General features: G+C 40.9%; 1 protein-coding gene across 1 annotated transcript in view; it reads left to right on the top strand.

The window, feature by feature from the left end:
- The window catches only part of RGSL1 (regulator of G-protein signaling like 1), a 60,390-nt gene that overhangs the window by 32,279 nt on the left and 9,117 nt on the right, over nt 1-18,994 (top strand). The window contains exons 10-17 of the mRNA XM_010853131.1: nt 1,843-1,948; nt 5,540-5,733; nt 8,129-8,246; nt 8,647-8,761; nt 11,283-11,409; nt 12,970-13,141; nt 16,098-16,236; nt 16,478-16,602. Of these exons, the coding sequence (XP_010851433.1) occupies nt 1,843-1,948; nt 5,540-5,733; nt 8,129-8,246; nt 8,647-8,761; nt 11,283-11,409; nt 12,970-13,141; nt 16,098-16,236; nt 16,478-16,602 (1,096 nt within the window). The remainder of the gene's footprint in view (nt 1-1,842; nt 1,949-5,539; nt 5,734-8,128; nt 8,247-8,646; nt 8,762-11,282; nt 11,410-12,969; nt 13,142-16,097; nt 16,237-16,477; nt 16,603-18,994) is intronic.

Genomic DNA, 18,994 nt, shown 5'->3' with positions numbered 1-18,994 from the left:
GTTGACTGTAAGGGCTACTCCATTTCTTCTAAGGGATTCTTGCCCACAGTAGTAGATATAATGAACTTCTGAATTAAATTTGCCCATTCCCATCCATTTTAGTTCACTGATACCTAAGATGCCAAAGCCTTTGACTGTGTGGATCACAATAAACTGTGGAAATTTCTGAAAGAGATGGGAATACCAGACCACCTGACCTGCCTCTTGAGAAATCTATATGCAGGTCAGGAAGCAACAGTTAGAACTGGACAGGGAACAACAGACTGGTTCCAAATAGGAAAAGGAGTATGTCAAGGCTGTATATTGTCACCCTGCTTATTTAACTTCTATGCAGAGTACATCATGAGAAACGCTGGGCTGGAAGAAGCACAAGCTAGAATCAAGAATGCTGGGAGAAATATCAATAACCTCAGATATGCAGATGATACCACCCTTATGGCAGAAAGTGAAGAGGAACTAAAAAGCCTCTTGATGAAAGTGAAAGAGGACAGTGAAAAAGTTGGCTTAAAGCTCAACATTCAGAAAACGAAGATCATGGCATCTGGTCCCATCACTTCATGGGAAATAGATGGGGAAACAGTGGAAACAGTGTCAGACTTTATTTTGGGGGGCTCCAAAATCACTGCAGATGGTGATTGCAGCCATGAAATTAAAAGACACTTACTTCTTGGAAGGAAAGTTATGACCAACCTAGAGAGCATATTCAAAAGCAGAGACATTACTTTGCCAACTAAGGTCCATCTAGTCAAGGCTATGGTTTTTCCAGTGTTCATGTATGAATGTGAGAGTTGGACTGTGAAGAAAGCTAAGTGCCAAAGAATTGATGCTTTTGAACTGTGGTGTTGGAGAAGACTCTTGAGAGTCCCTTGGACTGCAAGGAGATCCAACCAGTCCATTCTGAAGGAGATCAGCCCTGGGATTTCTTTGGAAGGAATGATGCTAAAGCTGAAACTCCAGTACTTTGGCCACCTCATGCGAAGAGTTGACTCATTGGAAAAGACCCTGATACTGGGAGGGATTGGGGGCAGGAGGAGAAGGGGATGACAAAGGATGAGATGACTGGATGGCATCACCGACTCGATGGACATGAGTTTGGGTGAACTCTGGGAGTTGGTGATGAACAGTGAGGCCTGTTGTGTTGTGATTCATGGGGTCACAAAGAGTCAGACACAACTGAGCCACTGAACTGAACTGAACTGAAGATGTCAATGTTCACTCTTGCCATCTCCTTCTTGGCCATGTCCTATTTACCTTGATTCATGAACCTAACATTCCAGGTTCCTATGCAATATTTTCTTTACAGCATCAGCCTTTTACCACCAGATATGTCCACAACTGAGCATTGTTTCCATTGGCCCAGCTGCTTCACTGTTACTGGAGCTATTAGTAATTGTCCTCTGTTCTTCTTCAGTAGTGTACTGGACACCTTCCAACCTGGGGGGTTCATATTCCGGTGTCATATCTTTTTGCTTTTTTATACTGTTCATGGGTTAGTCCAGTCAAACTACTGGAGTGGGTTATCATTTCCTTCTCCAGTGGACCAGGTTTTGTCAGAACTCTTCACTATGACCCATCCATCTTGGGTGGCCCTGCACAGCATGGCTCATAGCTTCATAGAGTTACATAAGTCCCTTTGCCACAACAAGACTGTGATCCATGAAGGAGAGTTTCAGGGAGCAAGTCCCCATAACAGCTGCTATCTCAGGCCACTGGCCACTGGGGACTTTGGATTTTCCTACATGCATTCAATGTATGATAATGTCCTTCGTACTTTGTTCTTTCTTACTGTCTGCAGTGTTCTTTATAATATGATGTTCCTCACTTTTGTAATTTTATTTTTAGATTTTACTGTAGAAGTTTTCAGAGAACCAAAGATGGTTTTACCCTCAAAAAGGAGAATGTCATTCTTTAAAAGAGCTAATGTGAGGAAGCCTTCGATAAGACCCAGGTAAGACATAGGATCTGGTCACAACAATATGTTCATGCACACGCTGTCCTTAATCATACTGTGCATGCACAGGGATACTTTGTTATTTTAAATCACTATTTATTTTCTAAAATTTGCACCATGCAATGTATATTATACAATAACTTTTTAAAACTTAACAAGCTATCATGGATATCCTTTCATGTCAATATAAATAGATTTACCTTCTTCCATACTATGGATGTTGCATGGTTTATTTAACTATATATTTTAATGGACATGTATATTATCTTTACTTTTTCATTGCTATGACTAGTACCCCAAGAAACATTTTTGTATGGATGTCCTTGCCAGATTGTGTTTTTGTGGATTGCATACAGCTGTGGTAGTCTCCTAACTAGCTCCTTACTTCTTGTCTCAGCCTTTAAGTTCCCAATGCTAGACAAAGAGTCTGTGATCTTTTCTTTCAGAAATGCCCACGCTTTCTTTCCACTCACCTTAGCATAAGTTCCATCTCTACAAAATAAAGTTCTCCAGTTGTATATCTGCTATGACTTCTACCTCCTCTGAAGTAATAAACCTTTAAAATACAAGAACTTACCATGTTCTATTTTTTACTACTTTTTAATTTTTTAAGTATGTTTTCCACCTTCTCAACTTGATGATAATTTTCTTATGCACGCCATTCATTCAGGCACTTATTTTTTTAATTTAGTATTATCTATTAATGACTGGCTGTATGAAAGGTTCTCTTATAGATGATAGAGATGTATTAGCACATACAAATTTGTTAGTCAATGTCACTGGCAGAATATTTTGTATAGAGAAAGCTTCCAGAAGTATGTTTTCAGTTACTGATAATGTTCATTGAGGGTTATAAGTCCTCTGTCTCTTCTAAATTCTCTAGATGGAGCTTCCTCCTCTTCAAGGAACTAAAATTATTCCCTGAAGTTCAATCATTTATCCCTTTTAAGGAACTGGAATTATTCCCTGAAATTCAATCATTTATTCCTTTTGCTGTTCCAGTTTGTACTATTCACCACTCTCCACTATGTCTACAGAAATATGTAGTTCCTGGTTTAGTTGATGGAGAAGGCAATGGCACCCCACTCCAGTACTCTTGCCTGGAGAATCCCACAGTTGGGGGAGCCTGGTGGGCTTCCATCTATGGGATCGCATAGAGTCGGACACGACTGAAATGACTTAGCAGCAGCAGTTTAGTTGAATATAAAAGAAGTCTTTTCTTTTCCTTCTCTCTCTCTCTTTTTTATTTTATTTATTTATTTTTATTTATTTATTTTTTGATCACTCCATGCAGCTGTGGGAACTTAATTCCCTGACTAGGGATTGAACCTGCACCCTTGGCAGTGAAAGTGTGGAATCCTAACCACTAGACCACCCAGGAATTCCCCCAATCTAGCTTTCTACTATTATGTTTTATGTCCCTTCACCCTGTGTATTCTGTGTTTTAACAGATTTTCAAGTCTATTTGAAAATTTAGTATTTTCAAGTCTGTGAATACTATATTATATATCTGAAACTAATATAATATTATAAATCAGCCATACTTCAATTAAAAAAACAATGGAGACTAAAGGTGGTGGAATGATATATTCAGACTAAACTCGGGGGAAGTAGAAGGAAGTAAATAATAAACGAGTGGAAATCAATAATATGAAGAGAAGAAAAATGAGAAAATCCAAGCACAAATAAGTTTTTTGTAAAGATTAACAAAATTGATAAACCATTAACTATACTGAGCAAAGGGGAAAAGCGAGATGACACAGATTTCCAAAACCTGGACCAGAAGAGAGGACCACTGACCCTAAAGAAACTAACCTGTTTGTAAGAAAATGCATGGAGTATGACAATGACAATTAGATGAAATAGAGCAATTTCTAGAAATACCCAAATTTCTGAAACTGACTCAAGAAATAGAAAATGTGAGTAAATCTCTATATCAAGATAAGAAATTGGATTAATAATTTAAAATCTCACAGATAAAATTCTAGACAGATGGCTTCACTGGAGAAAGCTATGAAATATTTAAAGAATAAATGCTACCAATAGTCTACAAACTCTTTGAGGAAATAGAGGAAAAAGAAACACTTCTAATATGTTTATGAGGCAGCAAGTATTATCCTGATCCCAAAGCCAAACAAAATTATCATAAGAAAACCGCAGACCAATAACCCTCTCAAACCTAGGTGTGAAAATCCTCAATCAAATATTAGCAAACCAAATTCAACCACATTTAAAAAGAATTATATACCATAACCAAGTGGGATTTATTCCAGGAATGCAAATAATGCATCTGAAAATAAATTAATACAATGCATCATGTTAATAAAATAAGGGAAAAAACTTCACACAAGTATCTCGATTGATGCATTAAAAGCATTTTATAAAATCTAGCATCCATTTATGATAAAAATTCTCAATAAACTTAGAAGGGAATCATCTCATTCTTTAAAAGTACATTTATGAGAGGGTGAGATGATGGAAAGCATATTACCATATATTAAATAGATAGCCAATGGAAATTTGCTGTTTGACTCAGGGAACTCAAACTGGGGCTCTGTAACAACCTGAAGGGGTGGGAAAGGGTGGAAAATGTGAGGGAGGTTCAAGAGGGAGAGATCATATGTACACCTGTGGCTAATTCATGGGCTTCCCACATGGCTCACTGGTAAAAGAATCTATCTGCCAAGGCAGGAGTTGCAGGAAACCCCGGGGGTTGATCCCTGGCTTCGTAAGATCCCCTGGAGAAGGAAATGGCAACTACTCCAGTGTTCTTGCTGGGAGAATCCCATACACAGAGGAACCTAATTCATGGCTAATTCATGTTGATGAATGAGAGAAATCAAACCAATATTGTAAAGCAATCATCCTTCAATTAAATAAATAAATAAAAAGAAAAAACTTCTAGCTAACATCATTCTTAACAAGACAAGTATTTAACAGGAGAAGAACAAGTTGGACAACTTGTGAATTTGTATGGAGAGGTTCTACCAATGACAAATGACATAAAGATAAGGTTCAATGGGCAGCTGAAACTGTGAAGTGGAATTCACAGAAACTAGAGATATAGATTCACCATAACAGTGAAAGTCACTTCCTCATGTCAATGAAAACTGAAACCACAGAGGATGTAGAGATTACCTAGCAGAAACAAATCCTAAGGCAAGAGTCAGGAGAATTGAGTTGAAACATTAGGGCAACACCTGTACACAAGAAACAGTGAACGAAGAAATCAGCAGTGGAAATTTAGAAATATTGATCTAACAACTGCTGGTCACTCATGCTCTGTCTTGCTGAAATGACTGCCAATGAATCCATAATGGAAGAAGTTTTCCTTGGAAAAAAAAAAAAAAAGCCCCTTTAAAATACTCCTTCTCTTCTTCCATTGGCGTTGTCAAATGATTAGACCAAGATGGGTACATTAAGTTAATCTCTAGGAAACAAGCAGGGTAACCAATTTATCCCCTCTGCTCTTCAGTCACAGTTCAAAGCCCTGAAGTCTGGCAGAGGCCCTTCCCCATTCCCTAACTGGAGCAGAATCCAGGGTCACCGTCTCTTTCTCTCTGCCAAAGATGCCTTCTTGTTTTCCAGAAACTTGACAGAAGTCCTCCTAAACACACAGCACTTGGAGTTCTTCAGGGAGTTCCTCAGAGAACGGAGGGCTGAAACCCCATTGCAGTTCCTGGTCGCCATACAGAAGATCAGCGTTGAGACAAATGAAAAGATTTATAATTCTCTCTTTGAAAACGTAATCAAGACTTTCTTCCACGGCAAAAACTCTCCTGGTATGCATTCTCCCCTCCCGAAATTGTTTCCTTTACCCTTTAGAATCTTAGGTTTGGGGAGGAGACTGCTCTCTCCCTGAGAAAGCAGAACAGAGCAGCGGCCACATGGGGCAGTATTGAGACAAAGCTGAAGACGGTGAAAGCAGAGAATAATAATAAATCCACTTTTAAAAGTTGAAGTATAGTTAATTTCCATTAGATTTGTCTCAGATATAGGGCATAGTGATTCAGTATTTTTATGGACTATAATCCACTTAAAGTTATTATAAATTACTATATTATATTATATATTATTATATATTATATTATATAAAGTTAATATAAGACTATATTCCCTGTGCTATATAATACATCCTTGGTGGTCGTGGTGAAGTCACAAAGTCATGTCCGACTCTTGCAACCCCATGAACACCAGCCCACCAGGCTCCTCTGTCCATGCAGTTTTTCCAGGCAAGATTACTAGAGTGTGTTGCCATTTCTTTATCCAACAACATATCCTTATATCTTATTTATCTTATACATAGTTCATATCTCTTCATCCCCTCCTCCTGTTTTGTGCCACCTCCCTCCCCTCTTCCCATTGATAACCACTAGCTTATTCTCTATATCCGTGAATCTGTTTATGTTCTGTTATATTCATTTTTTTTTAATTTTTTAGATTCCACATATAAGTGATAACATGCAGTGTTTCAAAGAAGAAAAAACAAATCAAATCTATCATTCTTTTTCTTAAAGATAAAACTGAAATAAAGACACACAGGCCCAAAAAACTACATTCATTGTTGTTCTTTTATATGTAACCATCCTGAAGTATAATACTGATAAGACAGAATGGATAGTGGGTTAAAATCAGAATGTGCTTGAAGCAAGAGTTTTATTTAAATTCTTAACATGTGTTAGTATTTAGTTTTTTATAAGTAGGAAAATCGCTATAGAAAAACTAAAATAATAATACAATAATAAATCCAAAATATAATACCACAAGTAAAAGAAGATACTTATACTTGTATGTGAAATATATCCTCTCAACCCTGAAAGTAGGATTTAATTTAATCCTTAAGAGATAGGTATAAATAACTTAGAAGGTAGGGATAAATAACTCCATTTTTCTAATGAGGAAAGTAAAATGTGGAGAAGTTAACTAACTTGTCCAATTAGTGAAACTTGAATTCAAACTCCAGTCATTTGATCCTTCACATCAAGTAGACTGGAGTTAGATCCAAAATCATGTGTTAGCAGGATGCAAAGCTAGAGTGTCCACCATCTATGGGATGCAAAGAGTACTGAAAGGTGCTGAGAAGGAGAACTGTCTCCCTGAAAATCTTTGTTACGTAAGTTTTGTCTTATTTTCTTGCCTAAGGCCAGGAGGGTAAATCTGATCCATGTAAATTCATCTTGTCCAGAAGCAGAAACTGCAAGTAAAGTACTGACCTATAATTCTAGAGGAAAACCAAAGGGGATGAGCATGATCCCATCCTGGAGGTAAACAAATCTTCTTGCAAAGCAATGAAGAAGCTTCCTGTTTTGGAACAGATGAACAGATAGGCTTGTGTGTGTGTTTTGCTTGTGTTAAACCAAGATAGGTTATAAATTAGGAAAGAAGAAAAAGCAGTAAATGGGCAGGTCTTTACTTGTGAAGTTGCTCAGTCATGTCTAACTGTTTGCAACCCCAGGGACTGTAGCCTACCAGGCTCCTCTGTCCATGAATTTTCCAGGCAAGAGTACTGGAGTGGGTTGCCATTTCCTTCTCCAGGGGATCTTCCTGACCCAGGGATCGAACCCAGGTCTCCCACATTGCAGGCAGACACTCTACCATCTGAGCCACCAGGGAAGCTAAAATGGGCAGGTCTTTACTTGTAAGTAATATTTATTTGTTGAGTCTCAGGATATTAAGTTTTGTGCATCATCTTGAATGAGCTAGAAGAGAAAGAAGAATATGCAGATCCTGTCCTTAATAAGCTTTTAAATCTTTTTAATGAACACAGTAGTCTTTGAACTCCTGGAGAATCATATTGCCCTTAGAATATTTATTGGTAATCTTGGATTTCCCATCTGCCTCAGCCACTTAAGTTTAATCCTTTATTCCTCTATTCTCTTCCTTAACTGAAAACTTCAAACTAGCTGCAGAAATGGAGTCCTTTAAAACATTGCTTTCCCCTTAAGCACTTATCTTTGAAATTTGGAATGGACTAACCCAGGAAGTATTTGCTCTACAAATACATGTACACATAGCATTCCAAATGTACTTTTGAGATTTTCAAACAAATTGTGGAGAGCTGAATCTGGCCAGACTGAGAACAAGGAACCATAAGGCTCTTGGATGAAAAAAGTCCTAGCCACCTCAGAAATGGTGCATAAGAAAATGATGACTTTTCTTCTCTCTTGCATTTTCTAGAGCAAATGCTGCAGTGTAATGCCCCTCTTATCAAGGAAGTCTCTCTCATGCATCATGTCAGCACGACAACGTTGTTAATGCTCCAGGGCTTCGTCATGAGGTCTCTGGAGGAAAAGTGGTGAGTGTTGCTGGGTGAAGGCAGTGATTCTCTGAGCTGCTCTTTGACTTCTGAAAGTCATATTAGTGTCAGAGTCTACTCTCACGGTTCACTGCCAAGCGTCCCTACAAAATAAAAGCTGAACTTGCCCTCTTACCTGCCTACCTGCACACACATACACACACACACACACACACACACACATTTCTGTTCACCTTCCTGAGCGAGGAACACTACAGTATTGGTCAGGAAGAACAGACTGACATGAGCAAGGGATTGGAATGGTTAGAGGAGTGTTTTTGAATATCTCACCATTCACCAAATTCCCCTTCCTCCAAAATCTGAGAGAGGTTTGCCTGGACTGTTATCTTTCATGTACCATGTTTTTGCATTCTTTAATATTCCTGGTCTCCTGCTGCAGGTTTAAAGATTACCAAGAACTGTTTCCACCTCAACCTTTGGAGAAGGAAGCTGAAATACCAATAGCTTCACCCAAGAAGCCCTCAAAGACGGCAGTTTACCTGCAGGAATCCCAGGTCAGTGGGGAAGATAGCAAAGACAAGACTGGGGACCAGGAAACCACACCTAGGCATTGCCGACCACGCAGAAGAGTTGCACTGTTAGCTTATTTATTCACCAAAGCAGCGACTCTTTGGGATAGGTTTTCAAATCCCCATTTACAACGGAAGAATTTGAGGCTCAGAGCAATTGTTACCCAGAGGGAATTTCAAGAAACCCCTGTCTTCACTATTTGTGATTAGAACCAGTTGAATGGCAGGCACAGAGGCTGGTCATATGGAGATCAAAATGTTGGTTTGTTGGTTTGTTTTTAACTACTGAAAGCTGATTTGGGGGACATGGATTGGCTGTGAAGTCAAGTGGGTTTAATAATCCTCTCTGTACCCTTACTTTCTTACATGTCCAGTCACTAACAAAGAGGAACAGTTAGACCCCCACTTAGCTGGGTGAGCTCCCTGCTGTATGACAAAAGGCAGGCCTGAACACAGGTGTCTGCAGACCAGCAGCTCCCAGAGAGAACTCTGGAGGCTTAAGAACAAAGCCTGCCCTGTCCTGCTTCCAAGCTCATCAATTATCGAACTCACGCTTTCTCCCATGGGAGGACAGAAGAAGGAAAGAAAGAGGAGACAGGAATTTGATTCAGGAAAGTCTCTTCATAGGGTTTGAGAAAAAAAGTACATACTCCTCTTAAATAATCACTTGATCAGCATGTTGTAGAACTGGTCATCAGAAAGATTTGCACCCAACTCTATTTGACACTAAAGATCATGCCAGAGAATCTCTGGAAAGAATGCCTATGCCACTCACAGATATAGGGAAGAAATTATGGTTACCAGTGAGGAAAGAAAGGGAGGGAGGGACAAGATAAGGGTCAGGAAGGAAGAGTTATTATGGGACTATATGAAATCATATGTGTGAAGTTTTTGAAAATTGTAGAGTACAGTTTAAAGAAATTTTCATTCAATTTTTTTTAAAAAGATGTGACAAAGAAATTTTTTAACCCAACAGAACTCCAAATCATATATGTATTATAGTCACAACTATATCAAATTATATACCCACTGGGTGAAATAAAAACAATTATATTAGGATAGTGAAAAAATAATGCCTATGCCCACTGATGCAGACCCCCAGGTATGATAACATGCTGCTCCCTTCTTTCTCCTTTTTATTTCCTCCATATGTGGGTCAACTCAATCATTTGGGAGAGTGAAAAGAATACTGCATCCAACACCAGGATGCTGAGTTTTAATTCAAGTCTTTCAGTTCCTGTTAGTTAAGAAGGTGTAAAAAGGACTCAGCATGTACTTGTTCCTGCTTTGTGCTGAGCACTGCACACAGTGATATACATATATTATGACTAACCTTCACCATAACCCTAAAGGCTATTGTTTCTATCTTTCACATGGAGACATTGAGACATACATTAAGGAAGTTGACCCAAATTACCCAATTAAGGTGAAGATAGGCTCCAGACTCAAAACTTCTGACACTAAATCCAGTAGTTTATATGCTTTGCCACTGACTCGCTATGGGCTTCCCAGGTGGCTCAGCATTAAAGAATCCACCTGCAGAAGACTGAGGGTTTGATCCCTGGAGGGATCTCCAGGAGGGTACCCTGGAGAAGGAAATGAACCCACTCCAGTATTCTTGCCTGGGAAATCCTATGGACAGAGGAGCCTGGTGGGCTACAGTCCATGGGGTCATAAAAGAGTCGGACACAAATTAGCAACTAAAATTCATTCATTCACTAGCTCTCCAAACCCAAGCTTACACTGAGGTTTCCTCTCTATGAAATGAGACAACTGAACTAGTTAATCAAGATTCTTTCTGGCTCTGAATATCAGCTTGCTGCTGCTGCTGCTAAGTCACTTCAGTCGTGTCTGACTCTGTGTGACCCCATAGACAGCAGCCCGCCAGGCTCCCCAGTCCCTGGGATTCTCCAGGCAAGAACACTGGAGTGGGTTGCCATTTCAAGGGGTAAATAAACTAGAGAATTGTCACTGGTAATCTATTAAGAAATAGGTGAGGAAATGTAACATGTATTTTTAATGTGTCCCTGTGTTTTGGGGGGGGGTAGTGTATGAGTGTGTGCATGTGTAGTTATATTTTCCTTTTATAATGCTTAGAAATGATTTACTCATTTCCTTATTTCTTCAACATTTCAAAATCTGCTTGAGCTATTATTCCCCTTCCTGTGAGTCATGCTTATCTCTGTCCTCTGTCTCTTTCTGTTTTTAGCTCTCACATGCCCTCTCCCATTCATGGCATCTCAAATCTTCACTGTAGGAAGACTATGGTAGAAAGAACACTGTCAGTGGCCTCAACCATGCCTGGGTGATTCTGGCTTATTCTGGGGAAGGTTATATAAGTTCTTTGACCTGAGTTTCCTTACTTTTAAATTGAGGCTAAAACTTACTCTTTTTAAAGGAGATGTGAGGATTCGATGTGATGAATGTCAAGTTTCTGGCACATAGTAGACTCAGTGAACAGCAGGCTATGCTAATGAATATGTGACTCTCCTTTCTCTTTCCCCAGAAGAGAGGTTGGCTGAAGATGATCAGCTTTATTAGGAGCTTTTGTAATTACCGCAGATTTATGTCTCATCCCCATAAGCGCCAGGAACTTGAAGACTATCTTCACCTGGAAGTACACAACAAGGAAAGTAAGTCACTTCTCTATTTATTCCTCTTCCCTGTTGATATTTTAGCTACAAGGGTTAACCCAGGTAAGAAGCTACAGAGCTTACTGCTTTATGTCATGCTACTGCAGAACCACACCTGGGTTCACTCACTCACCTGCAGCACAGCCAGTCTTCTAACACTGAGTTGTGGTGAAGAAAGGTATAGCATTTTTTGCGAGGCATCCAACACAGAGCCAAGCAAGGAGCATGGGCAGCTCATGCTCAAAAGACCCGAACTCCTGTTGCCTTTTAGGGAAGGATTTTTAAAGGCAAGATGAGGGAGAGGGTTGCAGGGTACCTGATCAGCTCATTGATATTCTTCTGATTGGTTGGTAGTGAGGTAATTGCGGGTCAACCTCATCAACCTTCTGGTTCATATTGGTCTGGGATCTACATGCTGGTGGTCAGCATGCAATTAACTTCTTTCACCTGATTGGGGTTTTAGTGTCCAAAAAACAACTCAAGGATATGGCTCATATAGATTATTATCTATAGCCTTTGAAGAGGAACCAAATGTCCTTGGTTGGATAAACTACAGATAACTACTATTATTTTGTCTTGCTTGACTCTTTTCCTTAGTTGCTGCTGCATTTTTTCACTTCTCTGATTCAATTTGTTCTTTGGAACTCAGAGAAGGCCCAGGAGGCTAAAGCTTTTCTATAAACAAGAGGCAGGGCACGTGGGGAGTGGAGGTGGACGTGTCTGTCCCTGGGAAGGCCCTGCAGGGTCCTGTTTGCTTTCAATGCTTGCGTTAGCCTGGGGTCTAGCAAGAACTCCAGGTCCTGGGTATGAAAGCAAGCCTAGTTCCACATAGTGAGGATGTGAGCCCAGTGCATTCTATTTCAGAAGCCAGAGAAGACAGGTAATGATCAGTCTCAAGAACTTTGAATTCTCACATGTTACAAAACTACTTCCTCATGTTGTTTGGATTTATTCAACTACCTCATTCATTAGTTCATTTGTTCATTCATTGCACTTTTTGAGAATCCACAGTGTGGCCAGCACTTTTCCAGGTGCTGGAGATACAGTAGTGAATTTGCAGCATATGATCTGCCCTTATGGCATCCCATTTTTAGGGCAAGACATAAAATGAGAGTCACAGATATTGGAGCCAGATTGCCTAGATTTGAATCTGCCACTTTCTAACTGGAGGATCCTGCATAAGTGACTTTGTGCCTCATCTGTATAATGGAAATAATAATTGTGTTGTTGTGAGAATTAAGTGAGTTAATACATGTAAAGCCTCTTAGAACTATTCTTGGCAATAGTAAGTGCTATAAAAGGGTAGGGGCTTCCCAGGTGGCATTAGTGGTAAAGAACCCCCCATGCCATTGCAGGAGATGTAAGAGACATGGGCTTGATCCTTGGATGGGGAAGATTCGCCTGGAGGAGGGCCTGGCAACCCACTCCAAACACACAGCATGTACATGTAAAAGGTTTAGTCAGTATTCTTGCTATTTTTATAGAATTGTGACCAATGATCCCATTGATAAATGTTAATTCCTCTGTCTCTCTCTCTTCCTCCCTCTCCCCCTCTCTCAGATTTCTCCACAGCCCCAAACATATCAGGACGCCCAATGCCAAATCCCAGTGTCCGGAGCACAGATCATGAAAATGGAGACATAGTCCTTATGAAGCGCCGGGTATTTGGTCACAGGATTATCATCATCAACTATGCCGTCAATGATTTCTATTTCTTTTCTGAAATGGAAAAGTAAGTTTCCTATTTCTCCTTCCCCTCATGGCTTTCCACACTTAGTTCCTCTCAGCAAAGACTGCAGTGGCCTGGAAGAGACACAAGGACTTCAGCTCTGCCAGGCAGCAGTCCCCACCTGAAAACCTCACTATGTAAGGTCCCTGAATCCATGCCCACCATTCTTTCCCCTCGATCTTAAAAGCTCCTCCATATTCTGCAGTTCCCGCTATTGAAATGCACTTATTTATACCCAGAAAGTGGAGCAGTTTTTCCCTATTATTTGTTAATATGATAGATGTCCACTATGTTGCATAACTGGACCAATAGTTCTTTCATTAAAGCAAGGAAGTATAACAATAAAATGTGTGTGTATGAATGTATGACATTAAGCAGATAAATTTTAAGTTAAAACATATTCATGTAAATTTACCTGTAAAACTTGAAGTAAAGCCAAAACCATTCCACTAATTGGAGGTCTACATATTTTTCTTGTGTAAACCATACCCAAAATGTGATCTACTATTTCTAACTTTTCTCTTCTGTAGTGGAGGGAGAAACTATAGTTACTGCAAAGCAATTTAATCCTTCTGGATTTTTATACTTACTTTTTCAACATTTAAAATTGCCTTCCACACCTATCTAACTCAGGAGTAATTTTTAATTTTTTAATTTTTAAAAATTGGAGTCTAGCTGATCTCATTAGCCATTTTTTAATACAGTTTTTAAAATTTATGTTATCATGTGGGATCTTAGTTCCCCCACCAGGGGTTGAACCCTCATGCACTGCATTGAAAGTGGGTAGTCTTAGTCATTGGGCCTCAGGGAAGTCCCAAGAGCAATTTTTTATATAGAAACTTGCCTTTATTGAAACATCCCAAAGCATTCAAATTTGTTTTCACAAAAACAACAAATTCCTTTTCTTTTCATGTTCATAGTTTGTCAATTGTCATAAATTACAAATTAAAGTAACAACAGGCAAAAATATTTGGGAAGAGATATGAACAGCTCTCTGTAACTATTTGCCTCAGTTAGTTACAGAAAAGCGAGCAAGCTCATGAAAAGGTCCCAGCAGTGCGTATGGTGGGTATGCCATCAGGATCAGGCAATGTGTTCTTTAGATGTGCAGGGCACCTACCTGGTAACTCAGCACACCAGTTAAGGGTGTTTGGTTAAGAGATCTCCCACTGGTACCCCAAGGAAGGGTTTGGCTCAGTTCCACATATATTTATTGCTTGTTTATTATTTCTTAGGCACTGAATTTAGCATTGCAGATATAAAAAAAAAAAAAAACCTGCTAAGGCATGTTCTCTGTTCTCCAAGACCCCACCGACTAATGGGATGGCAGAGGAAAAACACAAATGGAAGTTAAGAAGTAGGATGATAGTTGTCAAGTCAAGCCCAGGAAGTACATGTAGACAACTGAGTGCTTAGGAGCGGTTTCTTGGGAGACAGGTCACCTAAGCTGAACTTTGAAGGATGAGTAGCGGTTAGTGAGGGTTTTTGTTTTTTTTTTTAAGTGTTCAAGGGGGAGGCAAGTGAGGGGCAGAAAAATAATACCAGCGTGAACAGCCCTCCCTGGTGCTCCAAGTCCTGCCACCATCATCTCTGCTTTCTCACTTGCCCTCTACAAACTTGTCCACACAGCCACCAGAGCAGCCTTTTCTCAGCGTAGACCGATTATATCACTCTCCTGTTTAAAGCGTGCCAGCAGCTTCCCATTCCCGCTGGCAGGAAGTCCAGACATCCTCTCACTGCCTAAAGAGCCTTGATGAACAGAGCCTGTCTGTATCTTGGAGCTTACCTCATGCTCCCTGCCACTCACCCCACGCTCTAGCAAGGAGGGTCTCTGCTCTGTCTTACCAGTGCCCTCCCAAGATGGTGCCTGCCTCAGAGCCTTTGCACCCCTGCCCTCTTGGCGGGAAGAAGCCCCTGCCCTCGGATCTTCAGATGACTATCTTTTTCTTTTTCGTTGTACAAGTCTCAGTGCCTGCCCCCTTTCCTGTCACTCATCCCCTTTTGTTGTCTCCTTAGCATTCTACTGCATATTGAATTATTCATCTGTTTACTTAAATGTGTCTTCTTCCTCTCACTGATTATGAGTTCCTGGAAAGCAGGATATTGTTTACTGTGTTCACTGCTGAACCCCTGCTCCTGGAACTGCACCAGCACAGAGTAAAACCTTAATAACTACCTGCTGATCAAGTATGTGAATGGACATGCAGAATAGGCTGATAATGGGAGGCCCATGGTACTCTACTCTTAAGAAGATTTTAAACGGTTAAGATTTAAAATGGCCTGAGAGAAGTATGCTGTGTACTTAAGGTATAACTGACAGATATTTTGGTTAGTAAAAGAATATACTGCTAGAAGACAAAAAGTAGTTGCTGCCAGGGGCTGGAGGAAAGGCGAAATGGGAGTTAGTGTTTGTTGTGTATGGAGTTTTAGTTTGGGAAAATGAAAACAGTTCTGGAGTCAGTTGATGGTGATGATTTCACAGTTTATATGGATGTACTTAATGTCACTGACCTCTACACTTAAAAATGATTAAACTGGAAATCTTATGTCCTGCATATTTTACTATAATAAAAAAAAATTAAGGAAAGGAATATGTTGCTTCAGAGAGTGGTGGTAATTGTGAGAGGGTCAGCACAGGAGGGGAAAAAATAGCAAGATTACACTTAGCTCTTGAAATAGTTGCAGGCAAAACCGATGAAAGCTCCAGGATGGGTAAAGAAGGGAGGATGGGATAAATAAAGGAGCTTGCAGTGAAGAAATATATTTGAAGAAGCACTTGGCATAACCTGTGACATGTGGTAGGTGCTCAACATTTGCCAATGGATGAATTATGATTGAATGAATGACCTGGCTCAGGACTAGCTCTTATGTTTTTAGGACAGAAATAGATCTGGGCCAGAAACACTGTTTAATTTTGCTTTTTCTCCTTGCTGATTTCCTCTTTACTACTTCTTTTTAGATTTAATGATTTGGTGAGTTCAGCTCGTGTGCTACAAGTCAATCGGGCATACAACGAAAATGATGTGATCCTAATGAAGTCCAAAATTAGTATCATCCTAAAGCTGTACCTGCATGCAGATGTCCCTCCAAGGCTGAGAGTAAGGAGGACCCCCACTCCTCTCTGGCCTTTTGCCAAGAAGCATTGGCCCCTACAAGAATCCTGAAAGCTTTCATAAGGCACCTCCTAAGTCTGGGTCAACCCGATGACCTTTACCTAGCAGTCCCATTAAAAACTTCTGCCTTTGGGGAGGGGATGGTCTTAAAAGTCCTGAGGTCCAAAAGAGGTTTCCTGCCTTCCCTGGAACCTCTGCCAGTGACAGGCTCCCACTCTGCGGGTAGGTGAACATCTCTGATGCCCAGAAGGACGCGATCCTTACTGCCATTTCAGACGGCCGCCTGGATAGGAGCATCTTCCATGGGGCTATTATGTCTGTCTTCCCCATCATTATGTACTTCTGGAAAAGGTAATTTCTCCCTTCATCTGAGGACCATGAGGTCAGAAAAACACATTTGACTTTTGAGAGACCTTTCTGTCTTCCTCTAGCCCTCTGTTTCAGTTTCTACTTTCGTGGAAACTACAGTGGTATATCCTTCTCCTGCTCACCCACTCTATCCCTCACACTGAACACTGAGTCAGAGGGTGGAAGGCCATGCAAGGGGTGGGTAACTGGCCCCCGCTCTCTTCTGGGCTTGCTTGGAAGAGGTGTTAGGTTTCTTAGGTTTCGGTTCCTCACCTAAAGATGAGGGTACGTGTGTGCTCAGTTGCTTCAGTCGTATCTGACTCTTTGCCACCCCATGGACTGCAGCCCATCAGGCTCCTCTGTCCATGGGAATTCTCAAGGCAAGAATACTGGAGTAGATTGCCATTTCCTCCTCCAGGGGATCTGCCCGACCCAGGTGTCGAACTTGCGTCTCTTACATCTCCTGCATTGGCAAGCAGGTTCTTTACCATTATCCCCACCTGGGAAAGCCCCAAGGATGAGAGTGGACTGCAAGTACTTGGGGGGTAAATTCTGTCAAGACTAACACAATTGTATTTGTGCTTAAGGAGTCTCATGGAGGCAGTAACCAGAAAACCTTTGCTCTGTTAGGCTGAAATCCCATAATTATCACTAGGGGCACGACTATTAGATATTTCCATTTTCAAAGGAGATGGACAATCAGATTTGCATGCCATATCTCTCAAGATTAAAGTAGCAAATGTGGCCATTAACTCAAAGTGAAAACATGGTGAGGAATCTGTGAAGGTCAAAATACAAACATTAAACTAACCAAACGGCTGCGTGACAGATACAACTTGAGGCCCACTGCTTTCAGAACCTACTTGTCACGGCTTGGGCTGAGAGACTAGCCCAGGTCCTCACAGTCTTCCCAGCCAGTTATTAACTCCTGTGATCTACTCCAGCTCCAGCTCATGCCATCAACATAGTGACAGGCAGTACCCTAGGGGATAGTGACCAGAGGACAGCTGGCTGAAATGTTCCCAGACCAGGCTGATTTGGACATTTAGACTATTTTGTGATTCTGACTCCTAAGGGTTCCCCTCTCCTACAAAAAAAAATTTTTTTTGTTTATTAAAATAGAAGTAAAGGTTGTTTACACTTCCCTTGTAGCTCAGTCAGTAAAGAATCTGCCTGCAATGCAGGAGGCCTGGATTCAGTCACTGAGTCAGGAAGATCCCCTGGAGAAGGGAATGGCTCCACTTCAATATTCTTGCCTGGAGAATCCCATGGACAGAGGAGCCTGGCAGGCTATAGTCCATGAGGTCATAATAGTTGGACATGACTCAGCGACTAAACCACAGGTTGTTTACCCATCATTAGCCTTTACTTTAAAATCACCAAGATAATAAATTATTTAATGTAGAATTAAAAAAATACAAAAATCTAAGATCAAGATAATCAGTTTAGCCTTTTGTTTTATTTTTTATTATTATTATTTGTGTGTGTCCACACCACGTGGCATGCAGAACTTAGTTCCTCGACCAGGGATCGAATCTGTACCCCTTGCAGTGAAAGCACAGAGTCTTAACCATTAGACCAACAGGGAAGCTCCCAGGTTAGCCTTTTGAACACCAATTTTTATCTAGCACTTAAATCTAAACTTGATTCTAGTTCTCCAAACCAGGACTCAATGGAAACTCATCCTGAAACTTTCCAGACATTTAGAAGCCCCTGAGAAATACATGCTGTTCCTGGTTGGAGTCCGCGCTCAGCTCTTCCTCAGACCTATTGAGGAAGTCCAGAGGCGCTTCAGGCAGGCTTCGAATCCCTAATCCTCGTGGAGCCGGTTCTTTACTTCCTTTCCTGTGCACTTACAAAGAGTTTCATGTTGTGCAAACTGTGTTCATGCACTTTACCCCAGACAGCCTCTCATCAACACTGTGAGGTGGGTGGGGCAAAGTCTTACTGTCACTATTTTATAGATGAGGAAACTGAGGTTCAGAGTGATTAAGGGACTCGCCCAGGATCACTTGGTAAGTAAAACCAGGACTAGAAGCCAGGTCTCTTGGTCTCTTAAGCACCATAAAGAACGCATTTGTGGCGTAGTGGGTGGTTCATGATGAAAGGGACACCCAGTTCAGTAAGCGGAATGGGAAAAACCAACTGTGAATGAATACAGTACCATTCAGGGAGGAGGAGGAAGGGTGGAGGTCAAGACACCAAGACCGACCTCCAAGAGGTCGCCATCCAAGGGCAGGCTGACAGACAGCAAAGGGTTAGAGGCCATGGAGGAAGGGTGGGGAATGTTCCAGGGTTTCTAGGGACCGAGAGTTCCCCGGTTACAGTGAGTCTACATGAGGAACCAGGGTCTACTCCAGGGAAAGGACTCTGGGGAATGAGCTGAGGGGATCAC

This window comes from Bison bison, unplaced genomic scaffold (assembly GCF_000754665.1).
Source record: "Bison bison bison isolate TAMUID 2011002044 unplaced genomic scaffold, Bison_UMD1.0 scf7180017864322, whole genome shotgun sequence".
Classification (NCBI taxonomy): domain Eukaryota; kingdom Metazoa; phylum Chordata; class Mammalia; order Artiodactyla; family Bovidae; genus Bison; species Bison bison.
The sequence above is the reverse complement of the archived record's forward strand: the minus strand, read 5'-3'. Positions and strand labels throughout refer to the sequence as shown.